General features: G+C 50.0%; 1 protein-coding gene across 1 annotated transcript; it reads left to right on the forward strand.

The window, feature by feature from the left end:
- The first annotated feature begins 301 nt into the window (after positions 1 to 301).
- On the forward strand, positions 302 to 9,169 carry ANKRD54 (ankyrin repeat domain 54). Its single transcript, XM_065405124.1, has 8 exons — positions 302 to 554; positions 2,447 to 2,494; positions 4,742 to 4,840; positions 5,083 to 5,154; positions 5,603 to 5,650; positions 5,767 to 5,891; positions 6,803 to 6,910; positions 7,385 to 9,169. The coding sequence occupies exons 1-8, from the start codon at positions 302 to 304 to the stop codon at positions 7,457 to 7,459; spliced, it is 828 nt and encodes a 275-aa protein (XP_065261196.1). The 3' UTR covers positions 7,460 to 9,169.
- Positions 9,170 to 24,507: the final 15,338 nt, after the last annotated feature.

The raw sequence follows: 24,507 nt of genomic DNA on the forward strand, positions 1-24,507 counted from the left end.
GAAATACCGATCTGTCATCCTCAGACTTTCTCTCATTGGCTGCTGCCTGGAGATTCTCCTCCATTTGGATGAAGCAGTTGCCTGTCATTCATTTCCTTCCCCTGCGCTTCCCTCCTTCCCCCGCCGCCCCCGTTCCCCCCTTTCTGATTGGCTGCGTGGGGCCGGATTCTGTGATTGGGGAAGGCAGTCACGCCTCTGACTCCCCGCCCTCGTTACTATAGTTACTAGGTTCTCCCCACCCTCTGTTAGCGCGTCTGGGCCCGGCCCTCGGAAGCCGGGAGGCCGCGCGGGGGCGGCGGGGATGGACGGCGCTGGCGCTGGCGGGGCCGTGGCGGCCTCGGACGAGGAGCCGAGGCCCCCGGGGGGCGGGTTCGCGCTGGCGGAGTTCGGGGCCGCGCTGCGAGGCCCGCCGGAGGCGCTGGGCCCAGCCTCGCTCGGCTACCTGCACGTCCTGTGGCAGCGCGACCCGCCGGCGGGCAAGATCCCCGCCCGCCGCCAGCGCAGGGCCGCCCGGCTGCACCGCGCCCTGGGGCCCACGGGCAAAGAGATCCACGGTGAGGGGCGAGCGCGGGGCGGGGAGATGGGCGCAATCCCCGCAAGGGAGGGGCCCTCGGCCGCAGCCCCTTGCTGGCATGAGGCTCGAGCGCAAGGAGGGAGTCCCCTCCCGGCCAAGGGGAGAAGCGGGGGGCCCCACTCTGCGAATTCTTCCCCTCAGTTGGAGGCGACTTGCTGGGTCCAGCTGGTGCAGGGGAGCAGGCAATGCAATCTAGGACTCTGCTCCAGCCTGGGCCCCTGCCCTGACCCCCTGAAGACCATATGTCTGATTGGAAAACAATAAATGGTGGTACTCTCCTCCAGTCAGGCCCCAGCCCCAGCTCTGTCCTCTAATACATCATAATGAGAGTCCATTCACAGGTAAATCGAGCTGCGCTAAACAATTGATTAGCAATGAAATGGCTAGCATAAGTCATATCATAGGCTTTAGAACTAAAACTCTGCCAAACTGTTGGGTCAAGTTGGTTGTAGGCTCTGACAGATGTCCTGGCATATATTTCGTTTACAGCGTGCCCTTTGCAACCATAAGGGCTGGAGACTTATTCTGGTGCACAGGATGGCAACCACCAAAGAGGAATACAGGTCACTCAGGTGCTGCCAGTCAAACCCCATCAAGAGCCATTTCCCACTCTGCTGCTAAGAATACAAAAGAGCACAATACTTTCCATTAATATATAAGGAAGAAACACTCTGAAATGCTTTGGGAAGGAAAAAGGATGGTAGGAATAGCATGACATTGCAGCAACCTGACGCTGAGTCAATGCTGGCAATGGTACATGAGATGGGTAACCAGGTACAGACACATAACCAAGTTCTCCGAGTCGAGGTGGAAGCCCTTGTATAACCTACCATTCCAATAAAGATGTTTTATTAGAATGCATACAACCTTTGTTGGTGGAATAGAGAGGAGATGGCTGAATCTAAGGGCTTGTCTATGGGTAGCTCAGTGGTTTGAGCATTGGCCTGCTAAACCCCGGGGTTGTGAGTTCAATCCTTGAGGGGGCCAATTGGGGATCTGGGGCAAAATCAGTACTTGGTCCTGCTAGTGAAGGCAGGGGGCTGGACTCGATGACCTTTCAAGGTCCCTTCCAGTTCTAGGAGATGGGATATCTCCATTAACTACATATTACCCACTGGATCAACAGCCAGCGATCCAGCGGGTGTCGATTTATCGTGTCTAGACTAGACGTGATAAATCGACCACCAAGCGCTCTCCCTTGGACTCCACCACGGCAAGAGGCGTAGGTGGAGTCAACGGGAGAGCGTCAGCCATTGACTTACCGCAGTGAAGACACCACGGTAAGTAGATCTAAGTACGTCGACTTCAGCTATGTTATTCATGTAGCTGAAGTTGCGTAAGTTAGATCGATTGCTCCCCCCAGTGTAGACCAGGCCTAAGATTAGCTGCATGCAGGAGTTGGGAAAAGGTTCTCATTCACTTTCAAATTTGAGCTACTGTAACCCACTCACCTCCTGGGTGGGGTTTTCTGCCCCATCTAGTGGCACCAAGACCACTTAGAGAGGTTAATGAGTCTGCTCTACAGCCTTAGCTAACAGCCATATGGCTTTTAGCTCATGCAGTAGAGGCTCATGCACTTGGCTCCAGAGGTCCCAGGTTGAGGACCAGGATCTGTTGGTGTTACACTACAAAGAGGCTTCCTTGGGAAGTGCTGTCTGGCAGGAAAGGCTAATGACCACCTTTAGAAGAAAAGCATGAAGTCTCCTGCTACCTGGGGCCTTGATCTCACATATCCCTTCCTCTAGGGACAAGCCAATCCTTCCAGTGTGGTTTAGCTCCTGAATTTGGGACTTGACCTGAAGAGAGGGTTCTAATAATGGAACTACCCCTGTTCTCTATGCTCTTTGCAGTAACCCTCTCTCTTTTCCACAGCTCTGAAACGATTGAGAGAATCCGCCAATGCTAACGACTTAGAAACAGGTGAGCCTGCACCAGCCAGGTCAACTCAGAACCTTCCAGTTTTGCAATTGGCTTTGTAGGGGAGGAAAGGGAAATGCAGGTGGTTTGTAGAACCAGCAGTTCAGACATTGCACATGCAGAAATAGTTTTGTTCTGCTAGGACAGGGCTGGGTGTAAAGTTCAGTCTTGCATTTCTACCCTCTCCAGTTCATGGTTTTTTATATATGTGATAGAGGCTTCAGCTAAGGTATCAACAATAATAACATGTCCTGCTGCAGAGTGACAGGAGAGCAAAGCTCTTTTTGAAAGAAAGACAAGTGACTGTTGCACAAACGGCCCCAGTCTGTTGTCAGGCAGCATGGCACACTAGATAAGAGAACAAGACTCGGGCAACGCAGATTCTATTCCTGCCTCTGCTACTGTTATTTGTATGACCATATCACCTAGGCATCCCAGTCACAGACCAGGTGCTGTACACAAAACAAAAAGATGATCCCTGCCCAAAAAGAGTTTACAATCTAAGTAAAAGACAAGAGACAACCCGTGGATATAGACAGATGGGGGAGAACAAAGCAACAATATTGAGTATTGACTCACTCTATGACTTTAGGCAAGTCACTGAGTGCCCATTTTCCCATCTGTAAGGCAGGGAGATGACACTTGCTCATTTTTGTGAAGGGCTTTGAAATCTGTTGCTGCAGAGCGCCAATGAACATGTCTCAGCTTGAGGTACTGAGTCAGAAATGACTTATACAGTATGACCCTTTTGTATTAAAAGCCATGTGTCCCACTATATTATAGTTGCAAAACGTGTTCTAAATCTATATGCAGATCCCTTGTGTATTAAATCTTGCAATGTTTTATATCTTGTCGTGCCAGTGAAGTGATTGCTATTGAATCAGTTACTCATCAGCTTGGAAATAATCTTTGATCTTTTCTGTCATTGCACCAAATCTTCACTCATCTCAAAACATTGTCAGAGTGAGAAAGGTTAAATTGTTTCCTGCTGGTCTTGGGAGATGATTAGGTGGGACTTTACATTAATGTTTCCTCCTAGTTGGCCTGTCAGTCTTTCTCCTTGTCCCCTGGCTAAGATAGCAGAATTGCACCTATTCTAAGGGCACAGTCATCTTTTCAGGTGTTACTTCCAATTTTAACCCCAAACCATTTCCCCCCACCAAGTTTAGAAATAATCCAGGAGGGGCAGGGGAAGGAATCCCAGTTGTAATAATGGTTCCAACCCTAGAACCCAGGAGGAAGGTAACGTCGGAACCACCACACTAGAACAGGCCAATAGCTGGATCACTCCAGTGTCCTGCCTCCAACACTGGCCAGTAATGAATGCTTCAGAGAAAGACTTAAAGCCCCCTAATTGAATAACCATGGCAGGGGAGCTTCTTTCTGAGCTGGGGACTAATTTATACCCCAAAGAATGAGGATTGATAACTCTTGTAATCTTAACCTCGCTCATTTCACTGCTACTCTTAGTCATACAAAGGTCACTGACCTTGAAGAAGAGCCATGAGAATGCTTAAGGGATTAGAAAAGATGCTTTACAGTGATAGATTCAAAGAGCTGAATCTAGATAGTTTAACAAAGAGACGGTTAAGCAGTGATTTGATTACAGTCCATAAGTATCTACATGCGGAACAAATGTTTGATAATGGGCTCTTCACTCTAGCACACAAAGGCATAACACAATCCAGTGAGTGGAAGTGGAAGCTAGACAAATTCAGACTGGAAATAAGATGTCAATATTGAACAGTGGGGGTAATTAACCACTGGAACAATTTACCAAGGGTCATGGTGGATTCTCCATCACTGACCATTTTTAAATCGAGGGTGGATTCTAAAAATAAATATGCTCTATAGCCTGTGTTATACAGGAGGTCAGACTAGATGACCACAGTGGTCCCTTTGGGCCTTGGAATCCATGAATTCTGTTTGCTTCAATAATATCCCATGACTGTGAGTTGTACTTGTTACTCATTCTCCATATAAAGAAACATTTCCTTCTCTGCTGAGGAACAGAGGCAGTCTAAGTTGCACCAGGGTCTCCCTTCCATTGGCGTTAAAGGGGTAGTTGGATGGATGGGAGCAGAGAGGAACAAGTAAGGTGGGACAAGGGGATCCCTTTCCATCAGTCTCTCTCATTCCCATATCTGGGCTCTAGCACTCATCTGGTTGCATGTCTCATAGCTGCTCTATGGATCAGCTTTCCCTCCCGATTAACACGGTCTCTCCTTCTCTCTTTCTCGGCGATGTCAGTGCAGCAACTCTTAGAAGATGGGGTTGACCCCTGTGCTGCAGATGACAAAGGCCGTACGGCCCTGCACTTTGCCTCCTGCAATGGCAATGATCGCATCGGTGAGTGGGAAGGGGTTGTTCCATGATCCGATTTCCTTGTGGGAGGGGTTTTGGAGGAATCTGTGCGTTTCTTTAATTGTGCACCTTGCTAAAAGCAGCATTTCCCCATCAATCCCTGGCATGCGCACGTGCTGCCTCTCAAGGTCCTCTAAACCGTTCCGTGCGGGCAATGCTGGCTCTTCCCTCTTAGAGCTGCTGGGCAAAGGGAAGAGACTGAAATGGGCCCATTTAATTGTTTCTAGTGCAGTTGCTTTTGGACCATGGGGCAGACCCGAACCAGAGAGATGGACTGGGGAACACTGCATTACACTTGGGTAAGTGCCAGGAGCTTGAAATCAGGGCTTCTGTAACCTGATGATCTTTGTGCCCAGAGTTGTGAAGATCCCCATTAGTTTCCTTCCTTTCTTTCCTCCTCTGTATTGTGGCAACCAATCCCTGTCCTGGACTCTTTGGGTTCCATCAGCTTTGTTCTTTAATTGAAGGCTTAAGGGTCAGAGCTGAAGGAAGTACATCTCCTTCCTCCTGCTGGCCCTGAGAAACAAGAGGCCCGTTTCAGACACTATCCAGCTTGCTGGCAGAGGCTGTAAACCCTGATCGTTGAGCAGGCTTCAAAGGGGAGTGCTGCCCTACCCTCTGACAAAGAACCCTGTAGGGAGCTGGTTGCCTGTGCTGTGGTGCCCAGGGGACTTAGTCCTTGCAGGATCCCCTTCCCTGGACTGTAGCTCTACTCTGAGTCGTGTGTCTCGTGTTTTCCCTTCCCAGCTGCCTGCACGAACCATGTTCCTGTCATCACCCTGCTGCTGCGCGGAGGTAACATTTCCTCTTTACAAATTATAAAGCTACCACCACCACCTCTTTGACCTTCCCCCAGGGCCGCCGCCGCTTTTAAACCAACCTCTCTCTCCCCATGCATGTGCACCTTTCAGGAGCCAGAGTCGATGCCTTGGATCGAGCCGGGAGAACTCCTCTGCACCTCGCCAAGTCCAAGCTGAACATCCTGCAGGAAGGGCTCTCTCAGAGCCTGGAGGCCGTGCGCCTTGAAGTGAAGCAGGTGAGAAACGTTCATGCTCCCTGATACTGTGTGCATCTGCTCTCCAAGCACTGCCTTTCTTCAGTGCACTCTGTAGGACTCTTGGGGTTTAGTAACTGCTTTAAGTGCCTCGCTTGAGTACCTCAGCTGCTCCAGCGTGCTGGCAATTCCAGGACTCCTGACCTTCTCCCTCCCAGACTCTGATAACCCACCTCTCTCTGCCTCTGGAGAGCATCTCCCTAAACACCACTTGGAATTGTTGCAGGATCTCTCCAGGGCTTGTGGGTCCTAGAATGCACTGAATGGCAGCTAGTGAGAACTAAGAAATGGCTATAGGAGGGACCCCTTAGAAATCCCCTTATGTTCTCCCAGTGCAAGCATTAGGCGAGGCTAGCTACTAATAGGAACAGCCATGCACTTTCCTGGAGTACTGGTTGGCAGGCCCTGAACCCCTACCTGTCCAGGTTCACAAGTCAGGGAACAGAGGAGAGGAAAGGGAGGAGATTTGGGTAATGCAGACCTGAGGGGGAGAAAGCAACAAGAATTTTTGACCCAGGGAACTACTGGATGTGAGGCTGGTCCTTTGAGGACTTTGGTCTTTTGGTCTCATCACTATGTTCTAATAGCCATGGATAGGAATCAATTGAATGACCAGCCTCTCTGAAAAAACTCAGCATCTGATTAATATGTGGCCTGTCTTCTGGTGACACATTGGACTGCGCCTCTACAAATGGCACTGTCCAGCTGTTTTGGAGCATGGCTCTGATCTTCTGTGTGGGTGCCTACCCCCAGACCTCAGAAGTGACACTGTGCTTGTGGCAGTACTGCTAATAGCTTGCCTGCTGCGGTTGTCCCTCTGTCCTTGTACCACCAGTGCCCTGCCTTGGTTACAGCTGTCCTGCTCTTGCATCTCACCACACTGCCTGTTTCAGATTATCCAGATGTTGCGGGAATACCTGGAGCGCCTTGGGCAGCATGAGCAGCGGGAGCAGTTGGATGATCTCTGCTCCAGGTTACAGATGACCAGTACTAAGGAGCAGGTGAGAGGCAGCCAGAGTGACTCCCATACTGCGTTGCTGGCTTCACACATACATCCAAGAGAGAATAGACAGCTTCAGTAGGGTAACATCCAAGACTGGGACCAGGATACAGACACATTCCCCTCCATGTCACTGGTTCACATTAGAGCCCAGATGTAATGACGGAAAGATTCACGGTAGCTAGGTGTTGTAGTAACTCATTTGGTGGGAGTGGGTAGTGAAAAGAATGTCTGTATTCTGGTGGGTAGATATTCACAACACAGAAGGCATTGCCAGTGCCCAGGGTACCCTTAACGGCAGACTCAGCAGAGAGGTCAAAGACCAGATAGACTGAGAACATTGAATTTCCACACTCATCTACACACATGGGCCCTTCCAGGCAAGGAAGAGGTACATCCCACATTAAGCTCAGTCTTCCTTCCTTTGCAGCCTCTACTTGTCTTATGATAACAAACTGCATTGTTTCTACGGCAGGTAGATGAGGTCACTGACCTCCTGGCCAGCTTCACCTCACTCAGTCTACAGATGCAGAAGATGGAGAAGAGGTAACGGGATTTCAGATCATTCCCCTGGTCAACAGGAGAGGCCCCAGGGGAGGGGCAGCTGGAGCGCATCGCCTAGATTATAAACATTGCTGCCACTGCCAGATACCCTGTTCCTGCTGGACCCTCTCCCCAGTGTAGCACTCAACTCTCAGACTATCCCCTCCAGTGCTGCCATCATCACCTTCTTCTGAGGCACCTAGGAGGACAATTGAATGCTGGAGCTCCTGACTTTTGGAGCAAAGGGCCCCTCTTATCATCCTGCTCTAGATCGGATGGTTTAATGAATGTGCTGGCCTTGTGTGGCATGTCCCTCTTTTGAACACGCAGCCTTCCTCAAAGCATCCCAAGCTCAGAGTGGTTGGCACTTACCAGTGTGCCCCTGGTCACCAGCCACACCCAGGTGCATTCAGGCAGGGACAGCTCTCAGACATGCCTTTGTGTACAGATCTGCTTGTACTAGGCACCATTGGACATGGTCACAGTATCTAGTTGCACAGGGTGAGTAGACTTGTTCAAATGGTGGGAGAGACTGACTTCCTGCACTCACGGGAAATGAAGATGGAAATTCAGCAGAGCTCACTGAGCATTGGTTGGAGTAGGTGGAACCAGGAAGAGGGAAAAAAATAAATCAGAGTCTGGGCCTTCACCCTCAACTCCCACGGGGGCCTGCTGTCAAAGGGGAAAGAGTCTGTCAGTGTGGGACTGGGATACAAAGCTTTTCACCACAAGGTTGCTGCTTCCAATGTGATCCCACCTCAAGGAATCACTAAAACTTTGTGCTCAGAGACCACAGCAATGGGTTTGTTAAAAATAAATATATAGATAAAGTTGTTACCAGATTATGGCTGCCCAGTTGCAGAGTTGGGGGACACACACCCACTCCTAGTCCAGTTCTAAGGGGACAGATATCTATGTCTCACAAGACAGCACCATGGCTGACTTCGATCGTCCCTTTTATTAGCAGTCTCAGCCAGGAGATCAGGCCTTGATTTGAGCCATTAGAACAACTCATCTTTCCACCTCAATGTGGCTGACCTGTAACTTAGACCTGAGCCGTGTTGCTAGGATGGGGGCAAACTTATGTTGTTGCTGCCCACGTATCACTAATCCTGGGGCTAAAATAAATGCCAGTCTGAAGGCCTATCAATCGGACACATTTTATCAGCACTAAATTCATTGGAGGGGAAGGGATCTTAAGTAAGTTCAATGGACTGGATGAGTTGTGATGCCCACAAGAGGCCTGAAACGAGGAGCATGGAAAGGATGCAGGGAGTTGCCACAGAACAGCATGTTCTTCGCCATCTGTTGGGGTGTGGTCATGCATAAGAGCTGGGTGGATTCTGTTTAAGGTACTGATTCTCAAGAGCAGCCAGTACTTTCCCTGAATCATGAACATTCCAAGTTGTTTTTTTAGACCCAGAGGACAATAGGATTGGATGCTGTTTAGTAACAGGTGTATCCCTTGTCTGAGAGGAGACTGACTAGACGCATGTATCCAAAGCTTCGATTTCACCCTGATGCATGCGGCTTAGAGTGGTCTGTAAGCTCTTCTGGGGAGGGAAGTCTGGGACTGACTCTGTGTTTTGATTTTGCTGTAGCTGTCACTGTGAATATTAAGATGTTGTTCTGACATGCTGGCTAAAAGACACACAAAGGGGGTGGACGACAATCTGAACTCCTACATTTTACATTCATTAAAAATACTGTCGGCTTTTTTGGAGTCCTCCACCAGTTCTTTCGTCTCAGGACTCACATCTCTCCCTCTGTCTATCTCCTGTGCCTGGGGCCTGACACTGGACCTGGTAACAACTTCTCTTAAAAAGCAGTGCTTGAATTAAAGCTGACAATGTCGAGTTGCCTTGAGCACAAACGCTGGCCTCTTTGCAGATCCCTGGACCCCGCTGCTGATTCACCATCTGATCTTAAATCCCATTGCTGATGAATCCAAACCATAAATACATGAATTTCCTGTAGAACCTACACATCACAGTGTGTTGTAAGGCTCCAGGCCAGGAGCTATCATGCACTCTGCAGAGAGGAAAGCAATGCTGTCTGACCACAACTGGTCTGAGAGCAAGCATTGGCGTGCAGCAGGAGGGGAGAAAACATGGTAAAATCATCACGGTTTGCCAAATGAAGAATGTGACAACGTGCTGGGGCTCAGACTGGTATTGGCTAGATTCTAAAGATTACAGGGGAAAGAGCATCCCACAAGTGAGACAGAAGGGACTATTAAAATAGCTAAAGAAAGAGCAGCTAGGGTTGTCTTTAATGCCACAGTTGCTGTCGGTGATGCTTGTATTGAAGCTAGAACTGCGGTTTGCTTTTGTTGCAGTTCACATCTTAGATCAGAGCTCTTTTGGCTAGGAGCACAAGAAGTTGCTGCATGCAGTGTGTCATGGCCCCACAGTGCGAGGTTAGCTGCTGAGCTTTTACAACACCTCCTCCCTAAACATGTTTGGAGTCATAAAGGGTGATGTCTGGGTGTTGTTGATGGTGGTGGTTGCCTGCTCTGAGCCCCTGCAACTACCCACTAATGTCTACCTCTCTCAGAGGGCAGCTTTTTAGGTTTCTCCCTCATCAACCCACTAGCTGGGCCATCAGCTGTATGGATGATGGGGTTTTGGGGGAAATTGCCACTGCTGCTGGTTAGTAAGAGCACTTGGTTGCAGATAAAATACCTTAGGGGAATTAGATCCTTTTTAAATGGTGAGCAGACCGATCACATGGTACAAGTTGCCCTTCGCAGTTCTGCTTTTCTACTGCCAGTCCAGTGGGATGAGACATACCCACAGACCAAGCTGGCACCAGGGCTCACAGTGACATTCCACAGGGCTGTTTCCCTCTGGCCAGAGAGCAGCACATTTCTGTCATCCAGCCATGCACAATCCTGGGCTGGAAACAGTCAAACCTACCATCCCGCTCAGTTCGGCAGTCCTCCTCTGAAGCCAATCTCCCAGTTGCTCTAGTTTACTATAAGAGTGAAGGGGTGGCTATGAATGTAGAAATTGTATCTTCATCATGCTTCACTGTGTCTGCGGTACCTGATTTCCTTTAGCTGTCCTGCCCACGTTGCCTGTTATGCATCATCTAACAGGATCCCAGAGCTTTCCCTTGGTGGAAGGCCCCATGTGCTCTACTGTAGGTTGATGTAGCACTCTTCTGTGGCAGCTTCAGGTACATTTTACAAATGTAGGTTTTTACTGAATTAAAGCTGAACATGAATAATCCAGTCAATACAATCTCCCCTGTGCTGTTTATTTTGATATTGAATTCAGCTTCACGTTGGTCTCACACAAATTGTCATCAGCAGGTTTCAGAGTTAACGAATGGCACAGTTGACACCACTCGGAGCTATCGGACCAGGCCGGCTGCACACTCAGGCAGGCAGCATGTTACGTACCATTCCCATTTTCAAGCTTTTCCTCGCAACCATGAGACCTAAGACATTTTTCAATTTCATCTTAGATTCTGCAGCAAGGAGTGAATTCCACAGCGACTGAACACGCAGCACCCAGCCTTGGGGACTGGCCTTGGCACTGAAGGCCATGCCAATGTGCATGGGACACAAGCCATAGAACCTCATGGATAGTGCCAGCCAGTTTGAGGGATGGGTTTGTCAGGGCACATCCAATGTACGGGGCCAATATGTGGCTGCATTGCACTGAGGCGCTGGAGCACATCCGTGACTACGTACAAATACTATGGAGAAATTATATAGATGCCAAAGAACAAAAGGACTTACTCCAAAGCAGCTGCTCCCCATGTAGGATTACAAATGAATGGGAAACATACACTCCAGCATGTGCAGGCACATACCCACGCAGAAATACCTCGCTCTTCAGCTTCTGAAATAATTAAACTCTAGGGCATCAAGACAACTTTCTCTTCAGGAGAGAAAACTATATTACTCCCATCCTCCATCTCCCTTTACTAGCTTCCTCATGATCTCCAAATCCTAGTAATTATCCTTGTTGCCAAAAAGACCCAGGAAACATCTCCAGCTGCCCCCCCCCCACCTTTCATCTACCTCTGTCTGCTCACTCAGTACTTGCGTCTGATCTGTTATCCTCCTTGCTACAGAAAGATCCGTGCAAAACAAGCATCATTTCTCTTCATCGAGCCAGGCCAGCGTGGGAAAGCAGCCTTGGCAACTCTGAGCCCACTGGTGAATCAGTGAGGAGCCAGAGTTTGATTAGCAAGCGGATAAAGGAGAACTGGCAGATAAAGAGTTTATTTGGATTTGTCTGAAAGCTTCTGAGAGAGTCCGTAACATGAGGTTATTAAGAAAATAAAGTAGGCAATTGAGATACAAACCATGATCATGGATCAGGAACTGGTTAAGAGACAGAAAATAAAGGCTAGGAACTTACGGACAATTTTCATTGTGGTTTGCGGCTAACAATAGGATGTCCCAGAGCTTCAGTATTTAAATAGGATTGCCCCTTTGGCCCAAGCAGTTAGCCAGTATTCAGGCCCTTGCAGGATTTTTTTCTGTTAGGATGGGAAATCCGTTATGTGTCAGGTACAGTAACTCCTCGCTTAACGTTGTTATGTTCCTGAAAAATGTGACTTTAAGCGAAACGATGTTAAGCGAATCCAATTTCCCCATAAGAATTAATGTAAACGGGGGGGGGGGGTTAGGTTCCAGGGAAATTTTTTTCACCAGACAAAAAACTATATATTATATAGATATACACACAGTATACGTTTTAAACAAACAATTTAATACTGTTCACAGCTATGATGATTGTGAAGCTTGGTTGAGGTGGTGAAGTTAGAGGGTGGAAGGAGGGAGGGAGGGATATTTCCCAGGGAATGCCTTGCTGCTAAATGATGAACTAGCACTCAGCTGAGCCCTCAAGGGTTAACACATTATTGTTAATGTAGCCTCTCATACAAGGCAGCACGAACACAAGGGGGGGGAGACAGCATAGCAGACAGAGACAGACACACACCTTGTGTGTGGGAGAGAGAGATGCACACTGCCCCTTTAAGTAAGCTGACCCACTCTTAAGTGCATTGTCTTTTTAAGTGGATCAGGAAGTTGAGACAGCAGCAGCTGCCCCAGGCGCTCTCGGTCTCTTTCCGTCCGTGTCCCCTCCCTGCTCTATATGGAGAAGGGGTAAGCGGGTGCAGGAGCAGGGGGGAGTGGGACACCCTGACATTAGCCCCCTGCACAGGAAGCAGGAGTCTCTGGGAGCAGCTCCAAGGCAGAGGGCAGGAGCAGCACATGACAGTGGGGGGAGGGACAGCTGAACTGCCGGCAATTGATAGCCTGCTGGGCGGCTGCAGCACAGGGAACTTAGGGGAGCGGGGAGCTGATAGGGGGGCTGCCGGTCCACCCTGGTTCTAAGCCCCCACCAGCTAGCTGCAACGGGCTGCTCTTCCTGCAAGCAGTGGACAAAGCAGGCGGCTGCCAAACGACGTTAGAAGGGAGCATTGCGCAACTTTAAACGAGCATGTTCTCTAATTGATCAGCAATGTAACAATGAAACAACGTTAACTGGGACTACTTTAAGTGAGGAGTTACTGTATATTCTTGGTTACAAAAATATGTACACAAAGTTCTGTTTCCCTCAACATAGTGGACGCAAACAACAACAGACAATTTCATTGCTCAGAAATCCCCAAATCTGATCCTCCAACAGGCTCTGTACCAAAGAAGCCTGGTCTTCCTGCTTCCTCTCAGGATCACGCTCATATCAGCTTCACCCAGCGTTTTGCCTCCAACACTTGCAGCCTGCAACCCATATTCTAGTCCCTGCGTTTGCAACCAGGACCACCCCTCAGGCCATGCACTTAGCTCTGACCTGCCATGCAGCCTAGTTCCCCAGGTTGTAGCCCCAAAGCCTCCAGCTATTTTTACTATATAAAAGGGCTTTGTTGCTGCTTCTGTTGACACTGGCTTAAGGAGGCCTATGAATGGGTCTTGGATCCCAATACCCACCTGCTGGCAGCCATTAGCACCTTTCAGCATAACAATATATTTATCAGTGATCCCAAAAAAGGTGAGGGGGCAACATTTGCAGAGGACACAAAATTAATTAGGTTATTCAAGGCTAGAGAAGACTCAGGAACTCCACCACAAGGACCTGACAGAGCTAGGCGACAGCAGGTAATAATGTAGATCAGTGCAAAGCCATGCAGAATGCATAGAGCAATTGGGACTACTCATACTCATTGCTGGGATCGAAATTAACTGGAACCAAGCAGGAAATAGAACTAGGGTTGCGAACAGCTATACACAAACCTGGTGTGTGCACACGCACGTGCACAGGGAGGTTCAGAACAGAACTGAGATGCATCAGCAGAGAGTACCAGAGTTAAGCTTGCATTATTCCTGCTTCTAGTCCATAGCTAGTGGACTTTCCTTTCATGAACATTAAAATCCACCCCACACAAACCTTTGCTACTCCCCTGCCCTTGGTGGAGCAGTGCAGCTATCCTTTCCCCTGCAGAGGCTGGGTCACTCTTGAACTTCTCCCATAGGGTGACCAGACAGCAAGTGTGAAAAATCAGGACGGGAGTGGGGGGTAATAGGAGCCTATATAAGAAAAAGACCCCAACATCGGGACTGTCCCTATAAAATCGGGACATCTGGTCACCCTATTCTCCCAGAATAAATACAAGTCCCTCTTTTCCTTGGTGTGCTTGTTCTTTTTGATTAGATGCAGACATTTATGCCATCCCCCCACCAGACACACTGCTGGCTCCCCTTGGACATGTTCCGAGGCCTGCAATTTATTTAAATGACTGAGCACTTGTACAATAGCAAGGTGGGGCTGACAAGGCATATTTCTGCAGTCTACAATCACACTGGCCCTGGCAACAGCCAGCAGGATTCCTGTGATCAGCTGGAGCGGGTACACAAATGGGAACCTGGGACTAGATCGTTGTCTCCCTCCCAGTGAGTGGGCAGCAGCTGTGGTGCTCTCGGCTATTTAACAACATGGCAGGTCCTCTTCATTACAGCCCAACAAGAAATCCCAAGTTTGCTCTGCCAAGATGATAGACAAGGGGGAATCCCTAAGTTTTAGGCTGATAGCCAAGAAAGGCACTTATGTTGGACTGAGTGTTCCCATCGGGAGTGATACCGGTATAACGATCTAGGTTTATATCCACCCCTTCACTTACGCAGTATAACTTTCTCATGTAGACAAAGCTTTGTCTCTGCGCAAACTAGCAATATTGAATTTTTATAGTACTTTCCATCCAGGGATCTCAAAGCAAAGCACTTTACAGTCCTTACTGAAGCGGGCGCCTCTCAAACACACATGGTAGGGCAATGCTATCCCCATTTATAGGCAGTAAGCGGAGGCAGAGAGAGAGCGTGGCTTGCCCATGGTCACAGTAAGTCAATAGAGGAGAGAAAGAGCTATTAAAAAGGTTGGTCTTGTGGTTACAATGCTGAACTAGGCCCCAGAAGATCTGAGTTCAGCTCGCAGACTGCTGGTATAGCCTGGGGCAAGGCACTGCCATTCTGTGTCTTGGCTCCCCGGCCCAGCCGTAAAATGGGAATCTTCCTTCATCTTGTCTATTTAGATTGTAAGCAGTTTGGGGTCAGGGCTCTTGCCACAGGCCCTGCAGTACAAACTAATGGGGTACGGATCTCATCTGGGGCTCTAGGCCAGTAGCTCTCAACCTTTCCAGACGACTGTACCCCTTTCAGGAGTCTGATTTGTCTTGCGAACCCCAAGTTTCACCTCACTTAAAAACTGCTTGTACAAAAATCAGACAAAAATACAAAAGTGTCACAGCCACTATTACTTAAAAATGGCTCACTTCCTCATGTTTACCATATAATGATAAAATAAAATCAATTGGAATATAAATATTGTACTTACATTCAGAGCCGTCCCTAGGGTAGGGCGAATCAGGGCAACCGCCACAGGCCCCGCACTTCAGGGGGCCCCACACTTTGTGAGGAAGCGGGCGGGAAGGTGAGGCAGGGGCGAGGAGGAGCCGAGCCTCCCTAACAACCTCCCCCCAGCATCTCCTGCCTGCCGGCAGGCCCCACCAATCAGTGCGTCTCCCTCCTTCCCAGCACCTACCACCAATCAGCTGTTTTGCGGCGTCTGGAGGTGCTGGAGGGAGGGGGAGAGGAGCGAGGGCGCAGCGTGCTCAGGGGAGGGGGCAGAACTGGGTGGGGAAGAGGTGGGGTGGGGCCTTGGGGAAGGGGTGGAGTGGGGGCAGGACCTGGGCAGAGCCGGGGGGGAGCACCCCCTCAGCAGGTAGAAACTCAGCGCCTATGTCCCGGGCTCCGCACCCCACCTAGGGACGGCCCTGCTTACATTTCACTGTATAGTAGATAGAGCAGTATAAACAAGTCATCATCTGTATGAAATTTTAGTTTGTACTGACTTTGCTAGTGCTTTTTACGTAGCCTGTTGTAAAGGTAGTCAAATATCTAGATGAGTTGATATACCCCCTGGAAGATCTCTGCGTACCCCCAGGGATACGCCTGCCCCTGGTTGAGAACCACTGCTCTAGGTGTTACCATAATACAGATAATAATGTGGTACAGCTGGGAATAAAACCTAGGAAACCACTTCCCAGTTGCCTGCTGTGATCACTAGCCTGTACTTCCACCAGCTAGGGTTGCCAGGTGTCCGGTTTTCGACTGGAACAGCCGGTCGAAAAGGGACCCTGGCGACTCCAGACAGCACCACTGACCTGGCCACTAAAAATCTGGTTGGCGGCGCAGGGGGGCTAAGGCAGGCTCTCTGCCTGCCCTGGCTTCGCACAGCTCCTGGAAGTAGCCAGCATGTCCAGCTCCTAGGTGCAGGGGTGGCCATGGGCCCTGCCCCAAGCACCAGCTCCACAGCTCCCATTGGCCGGAAACCGTGGCCAATGGGAGCTGCGGAGGTGGCGCCTGCCGGCGAGGGCAACACGCAGAGTTCCCTGGCCCCTCCGCCTATAAGGCGGACATGACGGCTGCTTCTGGGAGCCACCTGAGGTAAGCGCTGCCTGGAGCCAACACCCCAAACTCCTCTTGAACCCCAACCCTCTGCCCCAGCCTGAGCCCCCTCCTGCACCCCAAACCCCTCAACCCCAGCCCCACCCCAGAGCCTGTACTCCCCAGCCGGAGCCTTCACCCCCTCCTGCATCCCAAACCCCTGCCCCAGCCCAGAGCCCCCTCCCACACTCCAAATCCATCGGCCCCACCCCCCATCTCCCTCCCACACCCCAAACCTCTCATCCCTGGCCCCACCCCAGAGCCTGCAACCCCAGCCAGAGCCCTCAGCCTCCCTTCCCCCAGCACTCCCCCCTTCCCCCTGTACTCCAACCATCAGCCCTGAGCCCTCTCTCACACCCCAAACCCCTCATCCCAGGCCCAGAGCCTGTACCTCCAGCCAGAGCCCTCACCCGCTCCCGCACCCCAACCCTCTGCCCCAGCCCAGAGCCCCCTCCCACACTCCAAACTCCTCATCCCCCAGCCCCACCCCAGAGCCTGTACCCCCAGCCAGAGCCCTCATCCCCTCCAGCACCCCAACCCCAGCGCAGTGAAAATGAGCGAGTGTGGGGGAGAGCAAGTGATGGAGGGAGGGGGGATGGAGTGAGCAGGGGTGGGGAAGAGGCGGGGCCTCGGGGAAGGGGACAGAGCAAAGGTGTTTGGTTTTCTGTAATTAGAAAGTTGGCAACCCTATCACCAGCTGGGTGAGAGACGTCCCAGTCCAGTTCCTACATGACATGCTCATCTAATAAAAACTTTGTTACTGTGGTGCTAACACCCTCCTCCCTGATTGATGGCAGTACCAGCAAAGGTGGCAAGGAAGAAGTGGGCCATGGAGGTTTAACTCCCCTCTTCCCCTAAAGATAATGCCTCCCATTCCCCGAGCTGTGCAGAGGCACCTTCTTGCAGGGTGTGAGAGAGCTTGTGAAGTTGCTGCCTGTGCATGATCCCTTATGGGAACACACAGGGGACTTCAGTCTCTCGTAGGGTGAGCAGATGTCCCATTTTTATAGGGACAGTCCTGATTTTGGGGTCTTTTTCTTATATAGGCTTCTATTACCCACGTCCCGATTTTTCACCTTTGCTGTTTGGTCACCCTAGTCTCTAGCCAGCACCTTTCACCAAGAGGAAGATGGGGGAGAGAGTTCATCTTCTTGCCTGCCCACACATGCTCCAGGCCACCCGGACCCTCAAATGATATTGGCTGAATTTTCAGGGCTTGTTCAAACTCTGCGAAACCAGCAACTGCCCCTTTAATTCTTGGAACATGCCAGATGACTACATCTCCGGCCCCTTAAATGCACTGCAGCCCCTCACAGCTGCCTAACCCTCCTCCCCACCCAAATAAGTCAGCAGCTGCCTAATTCCCCTGCCAAGTGTCCCATCCTCACTTCCTGTGTTAACCCCCCTGTAACCACCTCCACCCCCTCTCAGAGCCAGGCCAGCCTGGATTCCTCAGCCAGCCCTCCATAACAACACAATGCTGACACACCCTCCCCACCCAGCTTCTGATCTTTCCTGCAAAACCTGCTCTATCTCCCCTCTGTACCTAATGTCAAATTCAAGCCAGTTTTCCAAAGGTTAATCAGAACAAATGACCAAAGTGAAAGAGCAAACTGATTTTAATTACAATGAGCAGCTGGGAGCAGAGATATCAGAATGTTAAAACTGTTTGTAGACGAGGCTGGGCTTTGAAGAGGGACTGCACCAAATATATTGGAAAGTTGGTTTTGTGGCAATCAGTCTTACTCTACTTAAATTAAACCCTGCTGTGTCTCAGTGACATGGTCTCCTCTGTCCAGCTCCAATGTTTTCTTGTTTCACCAAGCTGATCTTTTATTATTGCTGTTCTTAGGAGTGTATGAATTTTCTATGCTGCTCAGGCACTAGTTGCGTCTGCACAACCATTTTGTATCCCCCAGATTTGGGGCACCTGTTGCTTTCAACAGGGATGTAACATCCAAACTCCCTGCTTTTCTTAATCAAGTGTTCATGAAAGCAAGGAGGTGATAGGGCTGAATTCAGCTGGCCAGAGCTAGAGGACAAGTGCAGGGGTGTGTGGAACCTTCCAATCTGCAGCACCCCCTGCCACTCCAGTCCTGATTTCTCCCTACCCCCCACAGCTTTCCCTGTTGACCTCAGTGTTGACCTCCAGCACTACTTTGTAATCCAAACCTGGGGGTCTCCTAACACAAACAGCTCTGCCAATGCATTTCACTTGTCTTTCCCTGGCGCTGCGAAGGACTGCTAGAAAACCCAGCCCTGCACTCCAGGCTGAAAACAGGGATCCAGCCAAACAAGAATACAATCACTTCACAGTAATCTGTGCAGGTTTGTAACTCAGTTCTATTCCCAGCTCTGCCACCGACCTGCTGGGTCACCTTGGGCAAGTCACATTGCCTCTGTGCCTCAGTTTTCCCATCTGTAAAATGGGGATGAGGATTTTGAACTCCTTTGTAAAATGCTGTGAGATCTAGGGTTGAAAAGTGCTGTATAAGTAGAGCCCTAATGGATACAAAATTTGGATCCGCATTCGATCTGCAAAAATGGTTTTGAAGGGCTCTATGTATAAGAGCTAGGTATTATTATGCTATAATACAGTTGGGACGTTATAACTTGATACCCCCCCGTCATCTGGCCAGTGAGCCTGTTCCTTACTCAGAATTCATTCAAGTTACTTTGGAGATCACCATGACCACATGCACTGATGACTGTCTAAGGAGCCCTGAACAAAGGATAATGGGAATAAATAGCAAACTGGATGGGGTTTGAAACTGCATCCCATCTCTGTTAGTGAGCAGAAGGAGGGTATAAGCAGTGTGTTAATGACATTTACAGAGGCAGTTGAATTCAGACGAGCTGCAGACATTAGTGAGGACAGAGAAATAATACCAAGGGACCTTCAGAGATCAGAAACAGAGGCATAAGGTCAGGGGGAAAGTGCACAATTAAACATCCAAATGAAAAAATAATCCCAAACACAGCCATTCATTTGGTTGGCTGGAAACCAGGGGGAGAGCTTTCTAAAACAGTTCTACTAGGCTGTGGAAGAGCCCGCAAGGGGTTATGAACGCCTTATCATTTGGGAGTTTTAAGATCAGGCAAGAAAAAGCATGAGCAAACATGCAGTCAGGACAACAACACACAAGTCAGAGGTGAGGGATGGCCCTAGGGGTTTCCTTTTTAGCTTTGTCCAACCAGCTCTGTTAGTTGTTAATAGAGACTAGGCCAGTCCTTCTCCACCTGGGTAACTATTGGACTGACTATATGCTCTTCAGAGCCCCTTCATTAACTTACATGTAAATAGCAGGAATGGCAGGCAGGTCATCAACTCTCTTTCTTTCTCCTGGAAGGTACCACAACATATTTCAATCACCAAAGATAACTTCCCCCCACTCACCCCACTTTCCTGAACTTAATGGGCAGTTTCACCTTGACAAGGGGGAACCATAGACCACCTCTGTTCCCTCAGCTGAGCTGGGATTGGAGAAGCAGCAGGAAAGGGTTCCCTGCTCTCTGCTAGCTGTTGAGCTCTTCCCTGCATGTTAAGCTGTTTGTCCAGGAAGAGGATGGTGGGGGTGGTAGTGGTTGGGTGTCTTTAACACAACCCAGCTGGGTGGGGGTGGGATTTGGGAGGAGTAAGCCAGACACCTTATCAGAAGGAACTCTCAGTCACCAGGAGAGGACAGAGGAAAGGAGATCAGGGCCACCAGTGCTCATGTGGTCTTTTCCACCCCAATGCCATGATCCAGCATCTTGGTTGTGTCTGTTATAACTTAGAAAAAATTGACACTTCCTCAGAGTGAAGCCCATCAGGAAAGGCCCAAGCTATTTTTGTGCCCTCTTGGCACAGCCAACAGGAGCAGTCCTCCTCAAAGGGTAAGTCATGTGGTTCAATGGACTGACTGACCACAGTGTTAGTAACCAGAAGAATCTATGTTTTAGTCCCATTGCTGCCCTTCCTTCTTTCAGTGGGCACAGGGACTAAGGGTATGTCTACACTACGGGATTACTCCGGTTTTACAGAATTCGATTTTTGGCAACAGGTTGTATAAAGTCGAGTGCATGCGGCCACACTAAGCACATTAATTCACCGGTGTGCGTCCATAGTACCGAGGCTAGTGTCGACTTCCGGAGTGTTGCACTGTGGGTAGCTATCCCATAGCAATCCCATAGTTTCCACAGTCTGCCCCGCCCATTGGAATTCTGGGTTGAGATCCCAATGCCTGATAGGGCAAAAAACATTGTTGCGGGTGGTTCTGAGTACATGTCGTCAGGCCCCCCTCTCCCTCCCTCCCTCCGTGAAAGCAACGGCAGACAACCGTTTCGCACCTTTTTTCCTGGGTTACCTGTGCAGACGCCATACCACGGCAAGCATGGAACCCGCTCAGCTCAACGCAGCAGTCATGAACATTGTAAACACCTCGCGCATTATCGTGCAGTTTATGCTGAACCAGAACCTGCAAAATCAGGCGAGGAGGAGGCGGCGATGGCAGTGCGGCGACGAGAGTGATGAGGACATGGACACAGAATTCTCTCAAACCGTGGGCCCCGGCGCTTTGGAGATCATGGTGTTAATGGGGCAGGTTCATGCCGTGGAACGCCGATTCTGGGCCTGGGAAAAAAATAACTGTTGGGGATGTTCACATGCCTATAGTTATCCTTGGGGACCCAGCCTACCCCTTAATGCCATGGCTCATGAAGCCATACACAGGCAGCCTAGACAGTAGTCAGGAGCTGTTCAACTATAGGCTGAGCAAGTGCAGAATGGTGGTAGAATGTGCATTTGGACGTTTAAAGGGTCACTGGCGCACTTTACTGACTCACTCAGATCTCAGTCGAACCAATATTCCCATTGTTATTGCTGCTTGCTGTGTGCTCCACAATCTCTGTGAGAGCAAGGGGGAGATGTTTATGGCGGGGTGGGAGGTTGAGGCAAATCGCCTGGCCGCTGATTACGCGCAGCCAGACACCAGGGCGATTAGAAGAGCACACCAGGAAGCGCTGCGCATCAGAGAAGCTTTGAAAACCAGTTTCATGACTGGCCAGGCTACGGTATGACAGTTCTGTTTGTTTCTCCTTGATGAAAACCCGCCCCCTTGATTGACTCATTCCCTGTAAGCCACCCATCCTCCCCCCTTCGATCACAGCTTGCTTTCAAAGGAAATAAAGTCACTATAATTTAAAAACCATGTATTCTTTATTAATTGATTATAAAAATAGGGAGAGAGCTGACAAGGTAGCCCGGGTGGGGTGTGGGAGGAGGGGAGGAGGAAAGGAAAAGGCCACTTCAAAACTTGTTGAATGACAGCCTTCTGTTGCTTGGGCTGTCCACCGGGGTGGAGTGGCAGGGTGCACGGAGCCTCCCTCCCCCCCCCCCCCGTGTTCTTGGGAGTCTGGGTGAGGAGGCTATGGAACTTGGGGAGGAGGGAGGGCGGTTAAACAGGGGCTGCAGTGGCACTCTGTGATTCTGCTGCCGTTCCTGAAGCTCCACTAAACGCCGGAGCATGTCCGTTTGATCCTGCAGTAGCCCCAGCGTTGCATCCTGCGTCCTCTGATCTTCCTGCCGCCACCTCTCATCTCGAGCGTCCCTCCTGTCCTCACATTCATCCCTCCTGTCCTCACGTTCATTGGCCGCTTTCCTGTACTGTGATACTGTGTCCTTCCACTCATTCAGATGAGCTCTTTCATTGCGGGTTGACTGCATGATCTCAGAGAACATTTCATTGCACGTGCATTTTTTTCGCCGCCTTATCTGAGATAGCCTTCGGGATGGAGGAGTGAGGCTTGAAAAATTTGCAGCTGCGGGAGGGAAAAAAGGGAGAGAAGTATTTAAAAAGATACATTTTACAGAACAATGGGTATACTCTTTCACGGTGAACAACACTATTCACATCACATAGCACATGTGATTTCGGTACAAGGTTGCATTTTGCATCTTAACATTGAGTGCCTGCAGCTTTGGTGTTAGAGATCACAGACGCAGGGCCGGGCAACAGAATTCGGCTTGCATGCGGCCATGGTAAGCCATTGTCTTTCGGCTTCTGCAACCTTCATAAAAGCAGCACCCTCCTTTCCCATACCAAGCAAAGCCCGTTGAGTGCTGCGGTTTTCGTGTTAACGTGCAGCAGCAGAAACCAAACTAACACCCACCCCCCCGCATCCAATTCTCTGGGATGATCGCTTTACCCCTTCCTCCACCGTGGGGCTGGTATCAGGGAAGATCCCTGCTAGCCAAACGTGAACAGCTCAGCGCCAATGCCCCCCCGCCCCGACCGCTTGGCTAATTGCAGGGAAGGATTTCTTTTCAGCCACAGGCAAACAGCCCAGTAGGAACGGCCACCTCTGTCCCCTTAATTAAATTCCCGTATTTCAACCAGGTTCCCATGAACGATATCACTCTCCTGAGGATAACACAGCGAGATAAAGAATGGATGTTGTTTGAATTCCAGCAAACACCGGGACCATACGCTGCCAGGCTTTGTCATGCAATGATACTAGATTACTTGCTACTAGCATGGCGTGGTAAAGTGTCCTACCATGGAGGACGGAATAAGGCTGCCCTCCCCAGAAACCTTCTGGAAAGGCTTTTGGAGTACCTCTAGGAGAGCTTCATGGAGATGTCCCTGGAGGATTTCCGCTCCATCCCCAGACACGTTAACAGACTTTTCCAGTAGCTGTACTGGCCGCGAATGCATCCCAAGTCCTCAGGACAAATTAATCATTAAAAAATGCTTGCTTTTAAACCATGTTTTATATTTACAAAGGTACACTCACCAGAGGTCCCTTCTCCGGCTTCATGGTCCAGGATACCGCCTTGGGAGGGTTGGGAGACTATTTCAGTCAGGCTGAAAAAAAGATCCTGGCTGATGGGGAGAACGGTGTGCTGTGTGCTCTCCGCAAGCTCGTCCTCCTCCTCCTCATCTTCCCCATCCGCAAAATCCTCAGGCATGGCTAAGAGTACCCCCTCATCAGAATCCACAGTCAGGGGTGGGGTAGTGGTGGCGGCCCCCCCTAGAATTGCATGCAGCTCAGTGTAGAAGCAGCATGTCTGCAGCTCTGCCCTGGACTGTCCATTTGCTTCTTTGGTTTTCTGGTACGCTTGTCTGAGCTCCTTAACTTTCACGCGGCACTGTAGTGAGTCCCTATTGTGGCCTCTCTCCATCATGCCCTTGGAGATTTTTTTCAAATGTTTTGGCATTTCGTCTTTTGGAACGTAGTTCTGCTACCACGGAATCGTCTCCCCATTCAGCGATCAGATCCAGTACCTCCCGTACGGTCCATGCTGGTGCTCTTTTTCAATTCTCAGACTGCATGGTTACCTGTGCTGATGAGCTCTGCATAGTCACCTGTGCTCTCCACGCTGGGCAAACAGGAAATGAAATTCAAAAGTTCGCGGGGCTTTTCCTGTCTACCTGGCCAGTGCATCCGAGTTCAGATTGCTGTCCAGAGCAGTCACAATGGTGCACTGTGGGATAGCTCCCGGAGGCCAATACCATCGAATTGCGGCCACACTAACCCTAATTCGAACCAGCAATGTTGATTTCAGCGCTACTCCCCTCATCGGGGAGGAGTACAGAAATCGATTTTAAGAGCCTTTATGTCGAAGTAAATGGCTTCGTTGTGTGGACGGGTGCAGGGTTAATTCGATTTAACACTGCTAAATTCGACCTAAACTCGTAGTGTAGACCAGGCCAAAGACACAAAGCCCTTATCCATCTGTGTAATGGAGATAACAATCCTTTCCCAATCCCAGAGAGGCACCCAAGGGGTTAATATTGCAGCACACTCTGAAGATGTTCTCATTTACTGTTGCAGAGATGGAGCTGGATCCCTGTGCCCCTATAAGGGAAGCTGGCTGCAATCTCTGGGAAGAGCCAGCCCTGGATTTCCATGCCCACTGTGAACAGGCTCAGCCTGCAGCCCATCGTCACCACAGCTAGCATCTAAACACACCCCGTCTGGGATGTGGCTTGATGTTGGTAACTCAAAAGCAGCACAAACCTCAGCATAGCTACTCCCAGTGAGCCACTCCTATCCCCACCCCCCTTAGATTCTGCACCTGGCACAGTGGGAGTGACTCACTGGGACAACAC

This window comes from Emys orbicularis, chromosome 1, assembly GCF_028017835.1.
Source record: "Emys orbicularis isolate rEmyOrb1 chromosome 1, rEmyOrb1.hap1, whole genome shotgun sequence".
NCBI lineage: Eukaryota > Metazoa > Chordata > Testudines > Emydidae > Emys > Emys orbicularis.

Excerpts from the sequence above, each read along its gene's own strand:
- ANKRD54 (XM_065405124.1), top strand. The coding sequence starts at position 302 with ATGGACGGCGCTGGCGCTGGCGGGGCCGTGGCGGCCTCGGACGAGGAG. Across the intron at positions 2,495-4,741 it reads TGCTAACGACTTAGAAACAG|TGCAGCAACTCTTAGAAGAT; the intron begins GTGAGCCTGCAC and ends CGGCGATGTCAG. Across the intron at positions 4,841-5,082 it reads CAATGGCAATGATCGCATCG|TGCAGTTGCTTTTGGACCAT; the intron begins GTGAGTGGGAAG and ends AATTGTTTCTAG.